The sequence below is a fragment of the Oryzias latipes genome, chromosome 13 (assembly GCF_002234675.1).
Source record: "Oryzias latipes chromosome 13, ASM223467v1".
NCBI classification, from domain to species: Eukaryota; Metazoa; Chordata; class Actinopteri; order Beloniformes; family Adrianichthyidae; genus Oryzias; species Oryzias latipes.
In genome coordinates this window covers 21,728,702-21,752,193 of record NC_019871.2, presented here as the reverse complement: position 1 = coordinate 21,752,193, position 23,492 = coordinate 21,728,702, and the positions used below count along the sequence as shown (strand labels likewise).

Below are 23,492 nucleotides of genomic sequence, written 5' to 3'. Positions count from 1 at the left end.
TGTGCTGCGCTGGAGCGCCCCGACTATCGTGTCATCCTATGATGACCGTATTTAGCTCTCTCTCTGTGTAGGACACACTGAGGAGAGCAGGGGAAAACAACTCTCAGCTGCAGAGGATGTGAACAGGTAGAGAGGCGGGGAGGGGTTTTGGCTTCAGACACTGAGATGGAAACACGGGCGGCAGATTAAGACGCAGCTTTCACTGCGGAAGTTGAAGCAGAGACTTTCTCTGTGACGATTTTATGAACTCAAACATGGAAACATGATTACCAAATAGAACTCTTCAAAATAATAAACTTGATCTCTCCACATTCTCTGTGTCTACCATGCATTGGTGTAAACAGCCATCGCTCCATGCAGCGATCAGACCATAACTTTAGCTCCGCCCACACGCGACCGCGGTATCATCCTTTAAAGAACACAATTTCTAAGAGGAGGAGCGTTGCACACCCCCAACAGGTTTTAATGACAGAGCCCATTATCGTCTCTGCCTGGTGCGTACACGGAGCTTCAGTACATAAGACTCCAACAGGCACACAGCCTAACGTAGTCCGTTATTATATATTCATGAGGGGAAAAACCTGCCAAACCGACCCTAAAACCGCCCAAATTATGCATACCCGCCCAAAGCCATTTTTACCCGGAAATTTAGAACCAAAACCGCCCAATCTGGCAACACTGGTCACAAAGACGCAGAAACATGCGGAAGGAAGCAGTTGTCACAAAGACAGTTCTCAGACAGCGCAGGAGAGAAGGTGCGGGAGAATCTTTGAACGAGCTCATGAACCCTGAATGGAGACGTGATCACCGATGTTTTAGCCCAGTGGGAATTTCAGAAGAAAAGCCCTTCTTTTGCAGGTATACTTCCGTTTTAAGTTGTTATATTGTGTTGTGAGTTGTTAGATTGTGTTGAGAGTTAATGTTTTGTGTCATGAGTGGTTGTGTTGTGAGTTATTGTTTCATGTTGTCAGTTAATTGTTTCGTGTTTTGAGTAAATTTTTTTGGTGTTGTGACAAATTGTAGGATGTTATTTTGTGTTGCGTTGCAAAGTCTAAAGTGTTGTGTTGTGACCTTCCTGGGCCACCGTAATGGACCGCATTCAATTTTCATAGTATTCCATTGAAAAAGGTGTCAAAGGTCCATTGTAAAGGTTATTTTTTTTTATCAAGGCACAAAATGGCCGCCAAACCGTAGGTCGTATCGCCATTCCATAATGATTTCAAAACCTTGTTTGGATATCCCTGACGAGGTTATATTGGTTTCGTTAGCCGATTCTAAAAAAAAAATTAATAATTTTTGTTCGTTTTAGCTGAGTCAGCACATTTTTTTAACCATTTTTTTGTTGTGCGTTGATTTTTTCGTGTTGTGAGTCAATTGTTTCGGGTTGTAAGTTTCGTTTTTTTAGTGTTGTCACAAATTGTAGTGTGTCATTTTGTGTTGTGTTGCAAATCTAAAGTATTGTGTTCTGACCCTTCTGGGACATTGTACATCGGAGCAGAATCGCCCCGATGGCTGGGGAATGTGACACATGCTGATTACATCATCCGCAACTGGAAGTTTACGCCAGTAGTGCAATCACATGCAAATTGCGTCACTTAACTTGCATTTATTTAAAGCAATATGAGAATGCAGTCACTGAGAACATTGTTAACATTGATGATGATGAAAATTTAAGAAAAACCTAACTTCACACATGTACATGGATAGACCGGACAGCTTGATAGAAAAAGGGGCAAGTACTGGAAAGATATGTCTTACATCTCATATCTTGCAGCACTATTGAACACAATAGCCCAGTTTTTTTTAATTTAATTAATTTTTTGCCTCTGTATCGACTGCCACTGGATGAACATTTGAAGCATTTTATTACAAAATCAGAAAGCAGCTATTGTATTTCATGCTCTGCTGTAAACCTACAATGGGTGGAGCACAGCATTTTAAAGGTACGGAATTAATTCAGTGTCAAAAATCAGAAATGCACACAACCTGTTTCACAAATACACACGCTCTGATTCACAACTGTAATTTTACGCAAACGTGCAATATATATTTGGAAATACACACGTGTTTCACAAATGCACACCCTGTGTTTCACAAACACAAACATTGTGTTTCACACATGCACAATAAGAGTTTCTCACAAATGTACACTCAGTGTTTCACAAAAACACGATACATTTTTCAGAAATTCCCTATAAATTTTTCAGAAATTCACAATAAATTTTTCAGAAATGCATAATAGATGCTTCACAAACACAATTCTTAGGCACACCTGTAACATGAACTCACAGATCGTCTGAATTTTAGAATGTGCATTCACAAACCCGCTCTTATTTGTGAATCTCCCCACATTTATGAGAGATTTCTCTACTGTGAATATTGAGACTCCCTTCACACTGCAGGTCAACTAATGTCACTTGTGGCTAATGAATTTGTCAATCAAAATTATCAGCAAAGCAGGCGTGCTCGCTTTCAGCCAATCAAATGGCCCTTTATACTTTCTCCACGCTTTCACACTGATGTCGGAACTGAAAGTGCACGACACACAAGCATGGCGGACAAGTTATAAAGTCCAGAGATGCAAAGTCACTACATAGGATTAACAAAATGAAATCAAGTCAGTAAGTCTAAAAACACGAAAATAGCCAATTCTCGAAGTTTGCCACAAAATGGCCATGTAGGTTGTGTGGCCATCCCATAATCATATAAAAATTTCCTTGGGATATCTTTGACATGTGTGTTTTGGTTTTGTTACTTAGTTTTGTTTCTTCTTTTATTTGACTTCATGCGCATTCTTTTTTTTTTGTTATCGCTAGCTGTGATGTCATCGTCTTGGGGGGGTGTCATTCACTTTGCCGAAAATTCATTTTCGCTGGGTCCTAGGTGAGTGGAAAATTTTGGTGACTTTTTCAGCATGTGTGTGTGTGTGTGGGGGTGTGGGGGTGGGGTGTGTGTGTGTGTGGGGGGGGGGGGGGGTCAAATTTTCGCCTTAACATGCTGAAATCTTTCCAACTGCAAAAACAATGGGGTCCTTGCAGTCAGTGACTGCTACTGCGGGCCATAACTATTTAATCCTTTGAAACCAGAGCTACCGCTGGCAACAGCTAATTAGCCCATGGCCTTTAACTCTTTGATCTTTTATTCAATCAAGGAAGAAAAAGAAAAAAAATGTCCCCAACTCCTACTTTATCTTAGTGTTTTTTAAGATTTATAATTTATGGACAATCCTTTTTTAAAAAGGTGATTCTTGATTTTGGTGGATTTTCTTCTTCAATTAAGTTGTCTTCAGTCCAGTTCCACCAAGATAATTTTATACTTAACAGGAAATTATTTGTACTATAGAAATGATTTCTGAAGTACAAATGCCAACAAAAAGAACATTTCAAGCTTTTTTTTAAAATCAAACAGTACAAATTAACACTTACAATCATTTTTTGTGAAATAATTCCTATTTGTTTTGTGTCGAATGAAATGGATCTAGAATTGCGATCCTTCATGCATTATCCAAAACTACTTGATCCTTTTGGGGGTCACAGGGTATGACCAACTATCCTACCTACCATTGGGCAAGGGGATGGTACACCCTGGGCAGGTCACCAGTCCACTGCAAGGCTACACAACAACACACTCCCACTTCCACACGTAGTGACAAGAGTCACCAACAAACCCACAGAATACATTTTTGGACCACTGGAGGTAGCTGGAGTTTCTAGAGAAAACCCACAAGGAGAGCATACAAACTCAATGCAGAAAATACTCAAATGGGATTTAAACCAATGCCTTCTTACTGTGAGGCGAGAGTACTAACCACTGTGCTATCCACGTTTGAACCAGATGAAATGTGAACTCGTTGTTAGTTGCAGTCATTATAGGCTGAATTTTTCCTTAAAATTATATAGTTAAAGGACCTATTTTATGCTAAATCTACTTTTTGAGCGTTTAAGTGTATTATACTATTAATTCCTCATGAAAAAAAACCCCAAAGCGGTATTTTGATCCATTCACACATTCCTGAGTATTACTCTAAAAACCTGTTATCTGAGCACCAGCACTTCCCAACCCATGAAAACGAGTTCTCACATTCATAAGTACGAAAGTGAGAACAGCCCCTTCTAGGAAGTCTGTGCTGCCAGCACCACCTCTAGGCCAACGCATACACCCACTTTCTCCGCGGAGCTAGCGGTGGTCATCAAAAACTTAAAATCATTTCTTTTGTATGCACAGTATGCACCCATCTTTGCAAAAGTTTGGATGTGGTTTGTTTTTGTGGGCGAGTCCCAGACAAACTGCTGAGGCCGGCTCTAGGTTGACATCATTAAATGGGCGTCATCCACACGGAGCAAAAGGCAGAGCTTCAAAGATCGAGTTATCTTACTTCCGGGTAGTCAAATAAACTGGGAAAATAACTCTTATTTCAAAAATCATTTGGTCTTTAGTGTGCCAAAGATAATATATTATCATATGCATGAATATAATTTACTCTAAACAGCTTAAGAATATTATAGTATAGACCCTTTAAGTGAAAATATTGTTCTGTGTAAAAAAACAACAACCCACGAGTGGCTGGGATAGGCTCCGGCAACCCTGTGACCCCGAAAGAGAAAAAAACATGTTTAGAGGGTGATAGAATGAATGCATGAATGTGTACTTTTGATGTTTTATAAAGTATTGCATATTGTTGAAAATTTCTAATTTGAGGGCAAAAATTTGAACAGCAGACAATAGAGCGTTTGAGTGTAGCGCCCTCCTGGGGAGGAGACAGAACTCAGTTTCTTGAATGTTTGGAAATCCTCCTGTTTCTTGGCTCTTTGAACTGTGCAAAAACAACGAGCTTTATTTTAACTGCTTGTGTTTGTTGCAAATGTGGATGTTTTTCAGAAGAAACCAAGCTAATGTGTGATATTTGAGCTTTGTCTTTTACTGCGAGGCACTTTGGCTGCAGCAAACTGGATCCTGTATTTACTTTTTATCACTCATGATTTCCCTCTCAGGATTGATTTAAGGTTTAAGCTGCATATAACCATGATAACTCAATATACTGAACAAGCTAATGCAGACATTTTAAAAATAATTCCCAGCTGGAAGTGCTGGGAAAAAAGCAAAAAGTAGTACACATGGAATTTATTTCATTAGGGTATATTTGACTATAAGTATAGCAAGTTTACTATAGTAAGTGTAGTGTAGGAAGTATACTAACTGAATGACTCTTTAGATTAAATTGGAATATTTTAAGTTTACAATTTACACATGTAGATAGTAAATCAAACACCAAGTTTACAGCCTCACTTTTAGTATATATACTAAGTATATTTGTCTAAGTATACAGTGCTTAAATAGACTACTTTTTTCTAAGAGGTGTCTCTTAGCTTTCATCTTTCTATTTTGTTTTATTGTGTTTAACAAGCATCCATGTTATCATTGTTCATTGATTTATTTTGTGCCAGTGAGTAAAAAATAACTGATACTTTATCTAAAATTATAATCAATAAAAAAGGGTAGCTTTCTTTTATCAATCTACCACGGTTTTCCTAGCTTCAAAACTAGTTAGTGTGGGTTCACATATGAGGGTTTAATTCCATTGACGTGCATTGTAAAGCAAAATATATAAAAACATGAAGCGTATTGTTATCGTCTGAAAACTGATCAAAGGTGTTCTCAAGAATGACAGCAAAAAACATCTTTCTTCTGTATGTGCGCAGGAAGTCATGTGTGTTTTTCATCCCATCTAGAAGGATTCATGCAGGCGGGGTCAGCGTCATGGCTGCGGCGTGGACGGTGAAGGCAGCTATGCTGATTTGCCGCTTGACCTCTTGCCATGCCTTCTTTGGGTCGGCTGAGTTCTGGATGTCAAACAAGGCGTCGTAGATCCCAGGGAAGGACTCGCCTGCATATTTGTTATGGCTGCTGGGAGCAAAGATCACATGTCTGGAACAGAAGGGAGTTGGGAGAGAAAAAGGCCTGCTTAACTCATATTTCATACACTGGTCCATGGGTGCTGTGGTAGAACATACAATATGCTGTCTAAGAAAGATGCAGACATGTTTTTATATATTGATGGACAAAATACAAAACCTATATGTAAATATTTTGATCTTGAGTTTTTACATGACAAGGATAACTCCACATTTTAAGTGAATCTGCAAAAAAAATCCTGCTGTTTTTATGTCAAAGGTCACAAGTCAAAAACCAACATGTTCCTTTATTCCAACCTATTTTCAGAGGCAAGTCGAGTCCTATTGTTACAAAGCTGATGGTTCTTCACACACTTTATTCTCCAATTTACAGAAACCTTGAAGATGTTCTAAAATCTAAACAACTTGTTGGATTTGAACAAATTGTCACAATATTCGAGCCGTTTAGTCATGCCAAAGAGATCTATAAATGACACTCAGCGCTTTCCTGAGTGATTTTGGAACTTAGTCATTTATTCATCTACTGGTACTAAACATGTTTTGTCTACTTCAGGGTCACAGGAGCTTACCCAGCTAGTGTACAGCAGGGGTAGGGAACACATTATATGCATGTTCTTATATGCTCATTTAGCCCATGCTGTTCACACTGGACAAGCAGGGAGGAGCTTCTTTTTTTTTACTTGCACATGTTCACCACCTACAGCTGAAAGACGCTTGGTGTGAGATGTCAAAGTGGTGCGAATCTCACAAATCTTGCTCCAGGCTTTTTCTTTCACAGCTCCAATCTGACATATGAAAGACTCTGTGTCATGTCATTCCAGCCAAGCACAAACCGCAATTGTTAATTTATTCTTCATAACCGATTTTCAAACAGTTGGCACTACTATAAATTAAAGGGAATGTCATCCATATGCCACTAACAAATCAGAGTCCCTGATTGGCCAAAGTTCAACCTGGTTTAACTTGCAATGGTACAATGGCCGCTTGTTTTGTACATAAAGCCTGAAAATGGTCGCCGAAACTTAGCTCAGTAGCTACGCATGAACGTAAGAGTTTTGAACCCAGGAGCCCAAAGCAGGCATATACGTACGTTTGCATAGTCTTTTAATTCAAAGTGGCCTCTTGAATATGCATTGTCGAGTGTGGTGTGAAGGTAGTTCTAAAAGGCTTTAGTATGGGCTTCTCCAAGTGTTTGGTATCTTGATGTTTAGTCTTCTGATGATCCACAGGTCTATCCCACATATTTACCTTCTAACAGATGTTACAGCCAATAATAGTAATGGTTTTTGATCAAAAATTTTAACTCTTTAAAAAGATTGATTTAGACTTTAAGAAATCTGTATGTCTGCCTGCATGTCAGACTAACCTGTAAAAGGGTCTGCCAGGTAAACCAAGTGGGTCAATAAAGGCTCTTTCAAGGTACATGAGCTGATCGTTCACAAGCCGCACCTGCAGGGGACTGAAGGACACCCACCACATATCTTTAAATGGCTTTCATATGTCCAGTCACTAATTCTTATCACACTTTCAATTGAAGATGTGATGGAAACAGATCAAACTTGTTCAGCCCCGTAAGAGTTTGAACTGTCTTACTCGTCCCTGTTGAGGGTTTTCAGACGTTCATGGAAATCTCTGGCTGCAACAGTGAAGTTCTGTACTGCAGAAAACAGGGAATCTGCAAAGTAAAGTTCCCAGATTTTATTAGACTTGTTTCTTCACACGGTTTGTGGCACCACCGACACAACTTACCAAATGACACCTCGTACTTCACCATTTCATCTGGGTTCTTCGCAGCCAGCTGCGCGATGCTCTGGGCGTACTTACCCAGTGCATCTGCATACTCGTTAGCATCAAGCGGAAGCAGCTGGGAATTGGCCAATAGGACGGTGAGACCTCCTCTCACCTGAGCCACCGCCCGCAGCCTCCGGAAGGACGGGTCATAAAACTGTTCCACAATCTCAAAGGTTTCGTACACACTGTGGTAGACCGGATAGCTGCTGTAGCGCTCAGTTTTCTGAAAAAAAACAAAAAACAAAACAAGAGCATAAAACCTCTTACTGAGTGCTTTAGCAAAAAGATACCTTTTTCCACAATATCTGTGCTCACAATCAACCATCAAGTCTGTGGAAAGTTAGAGTTTAAATTCAGATTGTGTACTAGGCAAGGCAAGGCAAGGCAAGGCAAATTTATTTGTATAGCACAATTCATACACAAAGTAATTCAAGGTGCTTCACAAAACAGAAAAATGCATTAAAATCACAATACATCATAGAAATAATCAACATAAAATTTACTTTAAAAGAAAAGAAAAAAAAAATTTGAAAACTGATTTAAAAATAAAGGAAGGAAAGGAAAGAAAAGTGCAGATAGGACCTTTCAGTCATATACACGGCTAAACAGAAATGTTTTAAGTCTAGATTTGAACATGAGCACAGAAGAGGCCTGTCTTACGACTTCAGGGAGGCTGTTCCAGATTTTTGCTGCAGGATATTGAAACGCTGATTCCCCTTGTTTAGTTCTGACTCTGGGAATCAACAGGAGGCCGGCCCCTGAGGTCCTCAGAGTACGAGATGGTTCATATGGCACTAACATGTCAGAGATGTACTTTGGTGCTCGGCCAAGGAGAGACTTGTACACAAGCAGAGCTGCTTTGAAGTCTATTCTTTCAGGTACAGGGAGCCAGTGCAGAGACCTGAGCACAGGACTAATGTGATCATACTTCCTGGTTCTGGTCAGGACTCGAGCAGCAGCATTCTGGATGTGTACTAAATATTATCACCGTAGGGAAGTTTGCTCAGATCTCACAAATAATATAATTAAACTGTATTTACTACAGTCAAAAGGTCATATACAGGAATAATTCAATAGAGAAAATACAGATTTATTTGTAAAAGTTTCACGTCTCACCATGTCTTTTGTGTATCTGGCTCTGCCTGCAGCAATTCCCAGTCGGATAAAATAGGCCTCAAAGTCGCTTCCAGACCCGAGTTTACTGATCCTTTACAACACCAGAGAGATCAGACCGTGAATGTTCTGAATCATAAACTTCATTAGAATTACAGAATTGGAAGCATCTGATTAAAATTGCACTTTTTTAAAATTCAGACTTGCCACAATGCCCTTTAGTTGTTCTCTCATTTAATCACAAAAAAAAGAACAACTTGCATAAGATTTTAAAATACAACAACGTTCAATCCATGAAGGAACATAAACACAGTCAGGAACACAGTCAGTGGCAGCATCATTGTGTGGAGCAAAATCAAGGGTAGCTTAATCAGAGGTTCTTGGCATTGTGCAATTTAAAAAAAATGTATTGCCGTACTTTAAAGGTTTCAAAATCTGTAAACTGCTGCTCCAAAACCCTTAAAAAACCCACTCTAATGAAAATTGTGTTTGTGTTGTTTTTAACCTATTCTTGTGGCTTTTTTCTGATGATGGAGGACACATATAAAGTAAGTTGAGCTCAAAATTGCATTTCTGAGTATTTCTTTATTCAAGTCATTTTGAATCAGGAGCATTTTAAAAAAATCCTTTTGAAAAAGATTGTACTTGTGTAGAAAATACGCTGGGTGGCCACAAGCTCCCTGCTCTGCTCTGTTCTGATCCATCCATTTGTAGACAAATAGATCCAAGTACGTTTTTGTGTTCCTCGTCTGAGCTGGTATCTTCTGACTCAAAATTGTACGGCTGGATAGCTCTACTATTGCTCGCCATTTTTGTTGCACTGATAATGTTAGGTTGGGGTGTGAGGGGCTGTAATCTAGCGCGGGGTAACGTGAACAGATAGCTGTCAGCAATGGAGAGGGGAAGGGGATCGGGTTGCTCTGCCTCAATGTCCCGCCCACAACTCAGAGGTGAAATTGTAATGAACTCCTGCTGCTCTACAGGAACTATTTCCTACAAATGAAAGGTTTTTGATATTGCCTAAAACATGGAATAATCATAATTAAAAGATGACTAGGAACACTTGGAAAATACATCCAAAGATGGATGATTGGAGTGGGACTCCAGACAGACGATGTTGTTTCTTTACCTTGGAGCGTCGCGGTCATTAGTCCAGTTGTCCCTTTTGTGCCAGCTCTCATACAAAGAAATTCCTTCCTCTCCTTCCTCTGGACTGGCTATCTGAACCAACCACCAAGAAGAAGAAAATGATGGCCAACACATAACAAAACCTAAGTGCACATCAACCTGATGTGCTTGGGTCTCACCTGCTTGGTGAGGTCATAGACCAAAGTGTGCAGTGACGGAGTGCAGTCGACTCTCAGTGTGTACATCCCTGTAATACCACAAGATCATGAGGCAAACTGAGCCTGAACCCTGACTGAAAGATTATCCTAACCATGCCGACCTACTCACCCTCTATGGCAGAGTCTGCGTTGATGTAAGCCACAGCTCTCTGCTGCAGCAGCCTGGCATTGTCCTGTGGAGACCAGAACATGCTTCATCCTTGAGGGCACCATCAGCAGAGCCTGTTTGTGTCTTCAATCATTACCTCTGCCCATTCTGTAGATCCCAGCAGGCCAAACTCCTCTGCGTCCCAGCTCGCAAATATAATGCTCCTCCTCGGTCTCCATCCTGCACAGGCACACAAACACACACACATGCAAATACACTTTTGGTCTTGATGTGGTTGTGAGTGTTTTCCATTGACAGAATCGACAGCTTGATACATACTCCTATTCTAAACCACATTATAACTCAGTAAGAGACACTCTGAAAATTGATGGTAAAGAGGTAGAAAAACGTGGCTTCAAAGTGAACTAGACAAAGAATAAATAATACAGTTTAGCAGCAATAATACAGTTTAGCTCATCATAATCTTTGTGTATTGGGGCTCAACGATGACAAATTACAGGGATACAAGGACAGAAATCCTTGGCAGAAGAACCTTGGCAGGGTTTCTCCCTGGAATGGTAAATACCTGCATAGCGCTTTTCTACTTTCCTCGAAGGTCCAAGGTGCTCTACAGTCTCATTCACACACACATTCACACACTGATGGCAGCTCTGCTGCCTGAACACTGGTGGCAACCGTCCACCATGGGCAAGGAGGGGTTCAGTGTCTTGCCCAAGGTCATTTCAACACATGGACGGGCAAGGTGCCCATCAAGCCTGCAATCTTCCGATCAGGGGTCGACCGCCCTACCGCTGCACCACAGCTGCCCGTGGAAACCACTGTAGTTGCATCCAACCATCTCACACAAGGCGAAGCTTGGTGTACATCTTGGCAGTACTCTTCATCCTGCTGTATGGCTCAGAGACATGGCCTCTAAACGAGAATGCAGTAGAACAGATGGATTTGATACCTGAGCCCTCAGACCCATAGAGAACATCAAATGGCCCCACCGTGTCACAAGCAAAGTCCTAAGAGCTCGCTCATGCCAGCCCTTCGATCTTGCCTGACTGGGCAGTGCCGCACCCGCTGGCTTGGTCGTGGCTTTCACACCTTGACCACACTTCGAGAGCCATCCTCCAATTTGACCCTAGGGCTACAGGCTGGAGATGACCACAAGACAAGCTTTGCACCCAATGAGATATCACTGTGGTAGATCTTATACAACACAGAGAATTCAGAGCTACTGGATCAAGACTGACAGCGAAGGAAAAACCCGGTCCTCCTGGTTGGCTCTATGCATGGGAACAGGAAGCCATCCATCCCACTGGAGATGATGATGATAAACCAGCTCAGTGGCCTTGTGGTAGAGTCTGCCCTGTCACTGGAAGGTTGTGGGTTCAAACCCAGGGCAAGTCATACCAAAGACTTTAAAAATGGGACCCAATGCCTCCCAGCTTGACACTCAGTTTTACCAAATGGTTCCCTGTGTCTGCAGTTCACTGATCCCCCAGGGGATGGGACAAATGTGGAGAGCAAATTTCACGCACTTAGGTGAAATTTAATTTTTAATACTTATATTTGACAAATTAACGGCCACATACTTTAACTCCCAAAACCAAAAATGCATCCCTCTACATAAAATTAATGACGCGCTAATTTTTTTAGAGTCCCTGTTTTCCTGTTGTCGCAACATCTTTTCTCCCAGTTTAGTGTCATATACGACTCTTTGCAAAGCATCTCCCCATCACTAAAATTAGGAGTGCAGCTCAGAGATTATGTATGTTCACAGCACTGTTTTGATTCACCAGCTGCTGCTGACACACAGCCGGTGAAAAATACATATTATCTCCTTGATACCTTTTCCAAGCAGCAGCCCAGCGCTCCTCACTGCTTCATGAATCACTGCTGCTCCAGACATGGGATCAATTCCTCCAAACACCCAAGCATCGCGGTGTCCTCCCAGGATCACGTATCTGTCTGAACAAACCGTGAGACCGTGGAAAAAAACTTTAAAATATAAACATTCAGGATCCAACACAAAAAACTGCTACTGATGAATTGAGCGGGTACTGGTATGTTTTTGTTTGTGACAGAAAGTGCCAAGTACCTGGCTCCAGAGCTCCTCTGATCTTTCCGATCACATTATAGATCCTGGTTATCTGGTTGTTGCTGTAAATGTTCATGCGCACCTTCCTGCAATGCAGTGGGACAAATGATTGACACACAGCAGCAAAAACACTAAAAACAGAAACAACCAAGCAGGAACTGTTTCCTGGAGAGTGACAGCTGCAAGAAAGCCCCGAGCTTTTTGGCAAAAAGGAAAAAAAAGGGAAGAGATGTGGAAAACACAAATGAACGATCTACAGGACACAGAAACAGGAAAAACTTCTGCGTTTCTTTTTGTCATTTCTTGAACCCTTTATCCCTGTGGTTTTCTAATAGCATTTTTTGTGAATACTCTGAAATCCACAAGCTCTTACTGGCTCTTGATATCATCGGTGAAGCCCGGTCCAATCCTGTAGGACACATTCAGAGCCCCTTTCCAGTTGTTGGGTGGAATTTGTCCTCCCATGTTCCTATAAAAAAAAGGAAAAAAAGGAATCAAATTTTACATAATTTTACAAACGTTTTCTCAACATGTGAGATGTTGTCTACAGTGAGATTTTTGAAATTATTTCCCTAAATAATTGACTTTAATGAGAACTGGACAGAGTGACGCCTCCCCTCTGGCATTCCATATAAGTACTTGCTGGCTCCAAGAAGCAAAAATCCTATAGACTTCTGTAGAGGAATAAACAGTTACTACTCAGTCATTCTATTTGTCAGAAGAACCATTGTTGGTCTGATATATTTTTAACATGTTCTTTATAAACTTGTGTTTTTTATGTTATAAAGTTTTTCAAGTTATAAACTGACCAGTCAAATGCCACACTAAAAGTAGGTGGTGCCTCCTGGCCCCCACGTCCAACGTTCAAATTGTTTGACAGATTTTGGTAGCTTGCTGCCAAGTCGCATGGGTGTGAACTTCCACCCAGCTCACCCCTGAATGGCGAGAGTTGTTGCCCTAGAAACATTGACTCAGGCGAACTTGTACCAATCACTGCTTACTGACAAAATCTAGCACCAAAATGGCAACTGAATTGACTTGATTTGATTGAAGGGAACCATTTTCAATGGGTGACATCACACTCACTCGGTCCAATTCTCAGATACAGTCACTGTCTTAAATGCAAAAGGACCTCTTCTCATAACAGAACTGACATACAAATTATCTCTCGGCCAAACAGTTATACTTTAGTAGGTGAATTGCATCATTGAAGCCAATTGGATGTACAGGGATGTCCGGAAGTCCCACCCCTTCCTCCATGCTGAATCTGTATGTGTATTCTGCAAAAAGTAGAGAAAGTCAGTGTCAGACAGATTAAAGAGGTTTAATGCCATGCCAGTGCCCTCATACACCTTTAGCTGGGTACCCTGGCGTCAGTGGGTCTCCTGCTCCGTTCAGATTGAGTACATTTCCCCTCTGAGCTCCTCCACCAGGCAAGTTCCAGCCGTCAGGGTAGGGCTGACCACAAACACAGGAAAGAACAAGGCTGGATCTTACGGTTCACATTTATATAGTCCACTTTCTGTCGCAGATTTGAATCTTACCTGAACTCCGGTTGCCCAGTAATCAGCCGGGTCTGAGAACATGATGACTCCCTTCGCTCCGGCCAGCATGGCGTTCTTCACCTAAAGACAGATGAAAGTGTGAGGGTTCTCGGGATCCTTTTTATAGTCATTACAGGTGTTTATCATTTCCTGCCTTATTGCCTCTGAATATTTTTCCGTATCTGACAATGACAATCTTCCCTGTCACATTAATGCCCATCTCTCTTTGCAGCTGGACGAAATCCTCTGTGCGTCCGTAGTTCACGTACACCAGATCCCCCTGAAAAGAGAAGCAGATTCAGTACAAAAGCTATCTCCTTGGCCACTTCCTTCCACAAAGATAGAGCACAAAACAGAGTGTTATTTGTGTATTTTAGGGTCTGTAAAACATTTACACAAAAAAGTGTGTAAATGTAACTCCTGTGCACCATAATCTTTTAAAGTGTCAGTCATAAAGCAACAAAACAATGTGTTTATGATGCACAAGTGGAGTATCATGCGCTTTTAAACTGCAGATGAAATCTCAGCAAGTCTCTCTGGAACAAATGACTTCTTCCCTATAGTGTTTAACAAACAGAATGTTTCTGACACAAATGTATGAATTTCCCTGAAAACAAGCTCTCGTGAAGGCAGATCTTTTTGGCCTCAGCTTTCTTCTTAAAAGGCACTGCTATAACCCTCACCGGCACAGATCTCGACGGCTGCAGATGTTATTATAGGTGTTTTGTTCTGTGACCCACAAAATTCCACCTGGAATAAACTCTCAGCTTCACTGAGAGTCCACACAGATCAACCACTTCTGGACACGTTTGTGTTGTTATCATCACTTTTCTTTAATGTCACTTTTGCTATTTGGTTGTTACTTGCTGTTTGGATGTTTCTTATGTCTTTTTTGCTGTTGCAGACAAAGGAATTTCCCCATCGTAGGATAAATAAAGTCTTATCTTATGTCATTTTATGATATTGTGAATTATGAAGTTCATATGATTTCATATTTGGTGCCGGAAAATCCCACTGGGATCATCTTTTGATCTATTTTCAAAGCGTTCCCAAAGTTTTTATTTATTTTGATTATGCCAGTGCAACAAAAATGGCGAGCAATATTGAAGCTGAACACAAAAAACACCACTTTCCTTTAAGTGGGTCTTTCAATAAAGGACTTTTCCAGATCAGAACTCTCCATTTTGATCTAAATGTTTTCTAATACCTTCAGTTTTCTTTACATAACTAAAAATGTCAAAACAATAAAAAAAGCAAATGTCTCTTCAGGTTTAAAGGTCTTTTATTGCTTTTTTTTTGTTATTCTGTTTACAACTTTGAGGTCCTCTGTTTATATTTTCTCCTTAAACATGTAGCTTACTAATAATCCTGTACCATAGAAATCTCCTCATGATATTCAACTAAAAGCCATTTTTTCTTATTATCATCCCTACATATTTCTGGTTCCAGCTTCTATTGGAATTCTTTTTGACTGGACAAACAGGAGTGGCTGCATATTTACCTATTTCTTTATAAAACATATGTGTGTGTGTGTGTGCAGAAACACACCTCGGGTTGTCCTTTGGCAGAGAAAGCACTGAATGGAGGCACAATATCTGTCACATCTTCATAACCCTGTGGAACTGGCTCAGCCAACGACGTCACAAAAACCTAAAAAATGAAAATGTATTAAATTCGACTGTAAATGAAAAACTGTTTTGCTCTAAATTGAAACCAGGTGAGCTCTTTTCACCTACTTAGACTTTCCTTGACTTCTCGTGAGCTAAAATCATTGACTGTATATGGGAACTGGACTCAGTGACTCCTCCCCCCTGGTATTCCAAACAATAAGTACCCTTTGGCTTCAAAAAGCCAAAATCCCATAAATACTATATATATATAAACATCCATTAGTCAATCATTCTATTTGTCAGAATAACCATTCTTGCTGTGATACCTTCTTTTAATATATTCTTGATAGGCCTGCACAATATACCGCAAATTTATCGTTATCGCAATATCAAGCTGTGCAATATGCATATCGCAAAAGACAGAAAATTTGCAATAAATGGTTACCTTAGATGTGGCCAAACAATCTTATAGCAGCTTGAAGTGTTTAATGGATTGAAAGAATCCCTTTCTACATTTGACCAATCAGATGGACCCCTTCACGTTGTTAACTAATCGGATGGCGCCCTACTATGTTGTATGTTCGCCTCCTGCGTCAACAAGGGTCATTTCTAGTATAATTTTTAAGCTGTTGTAATGGAATGGGAATAATATTTTTGGTTGTTTTGCTAATTGTTTATATACCGCAAATTATATCGTTATCGCAATATTAATCACTGATATCGCATATCGCGAGTTTTCTTCATATCGTGCAGCCCTAATTCTTGATAATTCAAGTTATTAACTGTCCAATCAGATGCCTCAATAAAAGTACGTGGTGCTTACTGGCCCCCATGTCTAATGCTCAAAATGTTTGATTGATAGATTTTGTACCAATCACTGTTCAACGACGATATCTGTTTCAACCTGGCATTTATCACGAAAAAATGGCGACTGAATTGACTTTTTTGGTTGGAGCTGGAAGTAAACAATTTTCTGTGTACAATGCCACAGTCAGTCGCTCCAGTTCTCATGATACAGTCAATAGCTACATACAGACAATGCATGTCTTCTTCTCATTTAAAGTTTAGCTATTAAACCAATGTATGAATAATCAATACTCAATCAGCCATGAAACGTTAATTCTTGTCTCACATTTATGGTTCAATGTTTCCCTTGTAATTCCCCAATTACTTATCAACTATTTCCTTTATGTAAAAAATAGCTGCTGCAGTTTTAATGCAGCTTGACCTTTCCTTTGCTCTCAATTTCCTTCATTGTTTTTGAAGTCTCCACTCCTTAAGAATTGTTCCATCCTCCCATGCTTCACTTTGTGTCAGACCAAAATAAACCCACTGTGCCTCAAGTCAAATGGTATTTTTCCAATTTCTACTATCAATTTATCTAATATTGAAATGATTTTTATTGGTATAGGTTAATGCAATTCGATTTTGCCTCATAGATTGATCTGGTTGGGTCATGGGAATAGGAATCCATCAATCTGCCTACCGCCTGCCCTGACTCTCCCTTGGATCCTGACTACCCTGTCTCTCCTCTGATGATCATGGGTCTGTTATTGACCTCTGCCTGCCTGACCCTGATCTAGATTTATGGACTCTTAGCGGAGCTAATAAACCTGCTGCATTTGGATCCAGCCGTCTGCCTGTTCATGTGACACGATGTAGTGTAACATTTAAAACATTTTTGGTAATATTCTTTTCTCTCTATCAGCGTTTAGGTTGCCAACCATCCACATCTGTCTTTATTTTGTGCTGTGGTCCTCAGTGTATTACAGTCTCTGTTCATCATTTCAGTTCAGGTCCTTGTCAAGTCATCTGCTTTATGTTTAAGTGTATTCATTAAATGTTTGCATTTCTGTCACTAAGCCTGATCTACTGCAGTTTGGATCCTTCAACACCAGTTCCTAACACACATAACTGGCGCAGACCATTGAGAACCAGGGAGAGTAAGTGTGACATCACCCATTGAAAATGGTTTACTAAATGAAATCAATTTAGTCGCCATTTTTCTGGCAATATGGACGCTGCCATGTTGGAGAGAGCTACACAAAGTCTGTCAAATGCTGGATGTGAGACAACCTACCTTTTTTGAGGCATTTGATTGACCAGTTTATAACTTGAAAAACGTGCAATCCAAAAAAAAAAATCATTAAACAAATTTAGGATAGCCGAGCAAGGATGGTTATTCTGACATATAGAATGAGTAAGTAAAAGCTTTTTTTTCTATTTCTGTTTCTCTATATAAGTATGTGAGGATTTTGGCTTCTTGGAGCCAACAGCTACTTCCTGTTTGGAACACCAGGGGGGAGGGGTCACTCAGTCTAGGTCTCATTTACAGACAATGGCGTAGACCTTTGATGCCTTAAAGTGAGGGAAAGTCAAAACATTTAGCTTATATCAAAGACAGTCTGCACTCTGCAGAGACTTACAAACAAATGAATCTACTGGCAGCTGCTGAGCAGACTGGAAGTGCGTGTGGACGTAAGTGATGTTAGTGACATTAGTGATGTCCCACTTAGAGGCTGTCAGCTGAAAGCTATTACAGAAGCAGCCAAATATGCTAATCCTAATAGTGTTAAGGTCGTGCAGCTCCAGCAGACCTTGTTCTCTGCTGTATCAGTGACTCTTGTCAGTTGACACCTTCCCTGGTTTATCTTGTGGAGAACCTTGGACTTGAGCAAAGGCTTTTAAGGAAAAGTGGTGTGGAGGAAGGTCTGCTGCGGCACACAAACATTCTGTCTTTTTTGTGGCAAAAAATGTCTAAAACATGTTATTTTTCTTCAAAACCTTTTAATATTTTGTATGTATTGAATCTGGGCTCTACCTCAGTGCCCAGTTGATCAACAATGGAGATGTAGTTTGGCTGGGACTTGTTGGGGTACGATAGCAAGACGTCGTAGGGCACCATCTCCACTGAGTCCAGCCCAAACTCCTGCCACTCCTCTTTGATCTGCTCGGCATACTTCAGGTTCTGCTCGGTACCAGCCAGATGGGGGAGGCGAGTAAATTTTCTGTTGGAAAATTAATAGGAACACTTAAAGACACACTTTAAAGAATAATTGTGTTTTTGGTGTTTTTTCAAAATGATTTTGTGGTGTTTTCTTATGATGGAGGACATAGATTTAAAATTGAAACTTAAAATTGCATTTCTGAGTATTTATTTGATTAAACTGTTGTCAGGGGCAGACAAAAAATGCCTGTTGGAAAAAGCTTGTATTTGTGACATAGAAGCTACTATGGCAAACCAGAGGCTCCCTGCTCCGGTCCATTCTGATGCCTCCCCTTGCAAACTAACAAGAGACTCCTCATCTGAGCTGGCATCTGGCTGGATAGCTCCGATATTGCTCGCCATTTTTGTTGCTCCTCTAATGTTAAGTTGGGGTTGTTAGGGGCTGTAGGATAGCGGAAGAGAGTGCTAACACAGGGATGATGGGAAATCAGCACCGGCTGACTCTGTGCCAACAATCCTGATTCAGAGGTAATTTCTTATGAACTACTGCCTCTCTGCAGAAACTATGCCCTAGAAAACGACACACTTTTTAACATTTTGGCTCAAACGGCATAATCATAATTAAAAGATTGTTGGGAACACTTTTACAATACATTAAAAGTTGACTAGAGCGGGACCTTCATGGTTTGTCCTGCTTTTGGCCAAAAGCAACAACAATTCTGGTATTCAAGTTGTTGGTTTGGTTTTAAAGACCTGTTTCTTATCAGCGACCAACTCAGTGGCCTTAAGGCAGAATGTCTGCCATGAGAATGGAAGGTTGTGAGCTAAAATCCATGGTTGACTTATACTAAAGACCCTGAAAATGAGATCCAAAGCCTCCCTGCTTGCCACCGAGAATTAATAGGTTGGGGGTTAAACGACCAAATGGTTCCTAAGAATGGCCATGTGTCTTGCTCACTGCCTCCCCAGGAGGCTGGTCAAGTGCAGAGTACAAATTCCACACACCCAGGTTTGTGTCAACTTTATATATTACATATTTTTGCAAGTGTCACTGCTTTCTTCAGGTTCACACATCCTGTGAGTTTATGATTTTTACACTTTTAGTTGTTTCCTTTACTCTTTCTGTGTGAATGGCTCAATTTCCACTAGTCCAGTAAGATATGTGCATTTTCATTTTTTGAGACTGAAATGACAGCTCAGACAAAAATCAATGTTTAAAGCAATTGTGAATCAGTGGTTTAACATCCTGACAAAAAGGAGCATCACATGTGAGTGATATAGCACAAATAACCTTAGTCGAAAAGACTGGGCAGTCAAGATCCAGAGTGTTTTTGTGTGGATTTTTACCTGAGATGCTCTCTGATCCGGTCTGCCTGCATTTCATCCAGAAACTCCCTCAAATACTCATTTGAAGCTTTGTGGTCTTCTTTGTTGGTGTGTGAGGGCTTTGCAAACCAGCCTATGACACACACACACACACACACACACACACACACACACACACACACACACACACACACACACACACACACACACACACACACACACACACACACACACACACACACACATGCACAAAGAAACAGCACGGACAAAAATAAAGATGTTTGTAACCTCAATCTCTCCTTGCAGAATCTGCAGTGTGCGTGAAAAACTTTTAACCAAGGCCGGTGTTACACAACACTTCATACTTCAGATGGACTCTGCTCTTCCTAACAACACAGTTGAGTTGTGCTTCTTTCAGAGAAAATTACCATCATGATCTTAGTGAGACAACCACAGACTGTGAGAAATGTGACAAAGTGATGACAAACTAGTGCTCGCTGTGAGGCTAATGCAGCTGTCTAAAGAAAAACCTTTAAAGTTTTACATCTTTAAGCTGGTAATCTACACTGGCAAGTTTGCATTTACTGTTGTCAGTTATTCAAATTTAGCAGCAACTTTCTTACCTATGATGAAGCCCAGCAGGAACAAGGCTGTCACAAGCAAAATCCACCAGACCCAGCGGATCAATCTGCCCTCCTTTCTCATTTTAAAGCCCTCAGAGAAGTTCTCACACTGACTCGACAGGCTGTGCAGGCGAGCTCTGCAGAGACAAAGACACAGTCATTGTTGGAGCTGTGGTAGAGCGAGGTAGAGTGAGACAGAAGAGAGAAAGAGGGAGGAGGGATGATTGCTGATAGAAGCAGTAAGACAAAAAGTTGAGAGTGGGAACTTTTCATGTCTGCAAGGCTTTGCCCTGAGATGATTGGTGTGCACTCCCAAAGACTCAGTGGTGATTGAGGGTTACTCAGAGCACCGGACTTCAGAAACAACAGGAATCAGTAAATAAAAACATTTACTATTTATGTGTGAATTCATAATTTGCCCATATGGTTTGATTTCCTGCTGCAAAGCCCAAGAATTGTTGGAAAAAGTTCTGTCTTGCTTCAACTTGTGATTGGTTAATGTAAAAAAAAAATCCAACACAAATTATCTTTAAACCAAAAATGGTTATAAAAAAAATTAAAGGCTCTGTGGAAATAAGAAAAATCCCATAAGTAATACTGTTTTGGCGCTGTCTTCAAAAATGGATGGACTGCACTGTATGAAGAAACTAACTGGGCCCAAAACTGCCATATAAACAGATGAAAGCTCTCCAGAAAATAAAAAAATAAAACTATGAGAGAAAAACAAACACAAGGAGAAACATTTTACATAAATCTGCTTATTGAACAAATGCATGAACAATAACAGGACTCTTTTAGTCAACAATTTCAAGTTTCTGTGTGAATTTAGAGAAAGAAAACATACTGAACAAACTGAATGCTTTTTCCACACATTAAAAGACAGGATTTTTACTCTTGGTCAGTAAGTTTCATGTAAAACAATGATGTGTATCTACATAAGAATGCACAACAGCACCCTCACCCTACTGAAGACACGATCCATAGAACCAAAAGCTGATTAAACAGAAACCAGCTTTAACGGCGCACTTTGGTCCTGTTTGTCAAATCTGCCATTTTGTCTGCACTGACTGACAGCTGCATCCTTACAGACGACAAACCCAAGTGGTGGTCTTGGAGTCAGGAAAACCCCCCAAACATTCCACCCTCTCTGCAGCGGAGCGAAGTGGAACCCTCATAAAAATGTTGTAATGAACAGAATACAATGATAAATCCTGTGATTGTTAAATAAAAATAAAAGAGGGGTGAGCGTAACCATCTTTACTAGACACCATAATCAGTTAAGGTTTGAAACTAATAAATAAATGACAAATCAAGAGGAAATGAGCATGATTCTCTCAGTCCAAACATAACCCCCTAATGGCTGCACATGTGCAACATGTTCTTCCCACGTTATGGGACGTGCATGCTTGTGTTATGCTTGAGTGTCGTGGCTCGCTGAACAGCTGTGTGTTGCGGAGAACGGCTCTTTGATGCGATGGGCTGAGGCGTGAAATGGTGAGGAGGCTCTCTGCTCTCAGGAATGTGGGAGGTAAACACAGGCCTCAGTGCTGGACTCATCATCCACGCACTGCTCCTCCAGCTCATTAAGTGATGATGGAAAGAGGTCAGCTGGGCCTTTTTGCGCTTGCAGTCACATGGCCTTTATTCTTGTTTTCTGTGACCTCTTAGCTCCAAACAATTGTTTCCACATTAATATTAATCAAACACACTGCAAAGACTGAATCTCAAGAAATCAAAAGACCATTGTTTCAACTAAAATTGCAATATTTTCTGTCCTGGAAGAAAAATAATCTTGTCAAGAAAGTTTTTCATTGGCAAAATAATCTTAGTTTGACAATGCATGAGGAACTATTGGTCGGCCTCAAAGAAATTCTGGCAAACCATTCGGCAATTCATGACGGGGAAGCAGCCCAAGAATGGACCAATCCATCATTCAACCTGGAGTCATTGACTGAGTCAAGAAGCTTCTCATGGAGAAAACACTGAATGTACAGGAGGAATTTAGAGTCACCAGATTTTCTAATCAACCTATAAAATGTGTTTCTGGAATACAGCAGGAAGCTGCAGCGATGGGAGAAATCTCACAAATGCAAAAGTAGAACAAGCAGATTGACACTGAAGAGACCCTAATGGGACACAAATCCAGGGCTTCCGCATCTTATTTCTTCCACAGCCTCACGAAGAACCTGAATGCAGCATCCAACACTATAACAAAAAATTGTAATACTGTTTACATGTGCAGCATTACTAAAAGCATGAAAGCTGCGTTCACACCATGTGACGTGCATTCAAGAACTACTGTTTACTAATTGTTAATTTTCCCTCCATTATCATTTTTCAATTGGTTTGCCCTAATGTGAATGGAAAAGGACACCATCCATGCATAACAACTAAATCTGAATCAATTCACAGTCAATAGCTGTGCATTTTCTACGTAGAGCCCAAAATGGTCGTAGAAACTTGCGTAGAGATGTGTCAATGACAGAGTTTTGGACGTTGAGGCCCCAAGCATGCATATTTGCGAGTTTACATTGCCTTTTCATTGACAGTGGTCGCTTGAATGTATGTTTCCGAGGCTGTGTTAACATAGATTTAAACTTATAAGTTGAATTCCACTTTAAGATCCAGATGGTACCTCCTCTTCAGCTCCAACTGTAAGGAGTCCACAATGTCACTGTCAATTTCTAATTGGTTGCTTTTTCCTTAATACACCACGGAATTTGTCCCTTTAATAGATAAATATTGGAATTGACTTTAGTAAAACTTTGTTGTGATTTTGGACAATATCTTTGGAAAAATACAGACCGTTGATTATTACTGCTGTAATTTGAGTTAAGGACTACTGATCGCCAAGAGAAAATCCACAAACTTCCCAACTCACGTGTCAACCGGAGTCACAAAAATATTGAAGTCAGATGGTTTTCGTCAATGAATTTTAAAGTCAAACTTTGTGTGAAATTTGTTGTAGCTCCCTCCTTGACACTCAACATTAAGGCCTTGGATTGGGGTTACTCACTGGGTCAAATGTACAGGAAAGTAACTCTGTTTTTATTGAAATTATTGATAAACTAAACTGCCATCTCAG

General features: G+C 40.4%; 1 protein-coding gene across 2 annotated transcripts; it reads right to left on the bottom strand.

The window, feature by feature from the left end:
* Nucleotides 1-1,591: 1,591 nt before the first annotated feature.
* On the bottom strand, nt 1,592-20,578 carry folh1b (folate hydrolase 1B). Of its 2 annotated transcripts, XM_023961664.1 has the most exons (20): nt 20,408-20,578; nt 19,806-19,917; nt 18,333-18,519; nt 15,450-15,551; nt 14,056-14,181; nt 13,902-13,982; nt 13,710-13,815; nt 13,544-13,637; nt 12,731-12,826; nt 12,358-12,443; nt 12,108-12,227; nt 10,408-10,490; nt 10,272-10,335; nt 10,124-10,191; nt 9,946-10,037; nt 8,820-8,910; nt 7,662-7,926; nt 7,506-7,587; nt 7,279-7,371; nt 1,592-5,925 (listed from the first exon to the last, which is right to left on the bottom strand). In XM_023961664.1, exons 1-20 carry the CDS (start codon nt 20,487-20,489, stop codon nt 5,736-5,738), a joined length of 2,220 nt encoding a protein of 739 aa, XP_023817432.1. In that variant the 5' UTR covers nt 20,490-20,578; the 3' UTR covers nt 1,592-5,735. The 2 variants fall into 2 exon arrangements, with proteins under 2 accessions (XP_023817432.1, XP_023817433.1); XM_023961665.1 differs by lacking the exons at nt 18,333-18,519; nt 19,806-19,917; nt 20,408-20,578 and adding an exon at nt 18,109-18,198.
* Nucleotides 20,579-23,492: the final 2,914 nt, after the last annotated feature.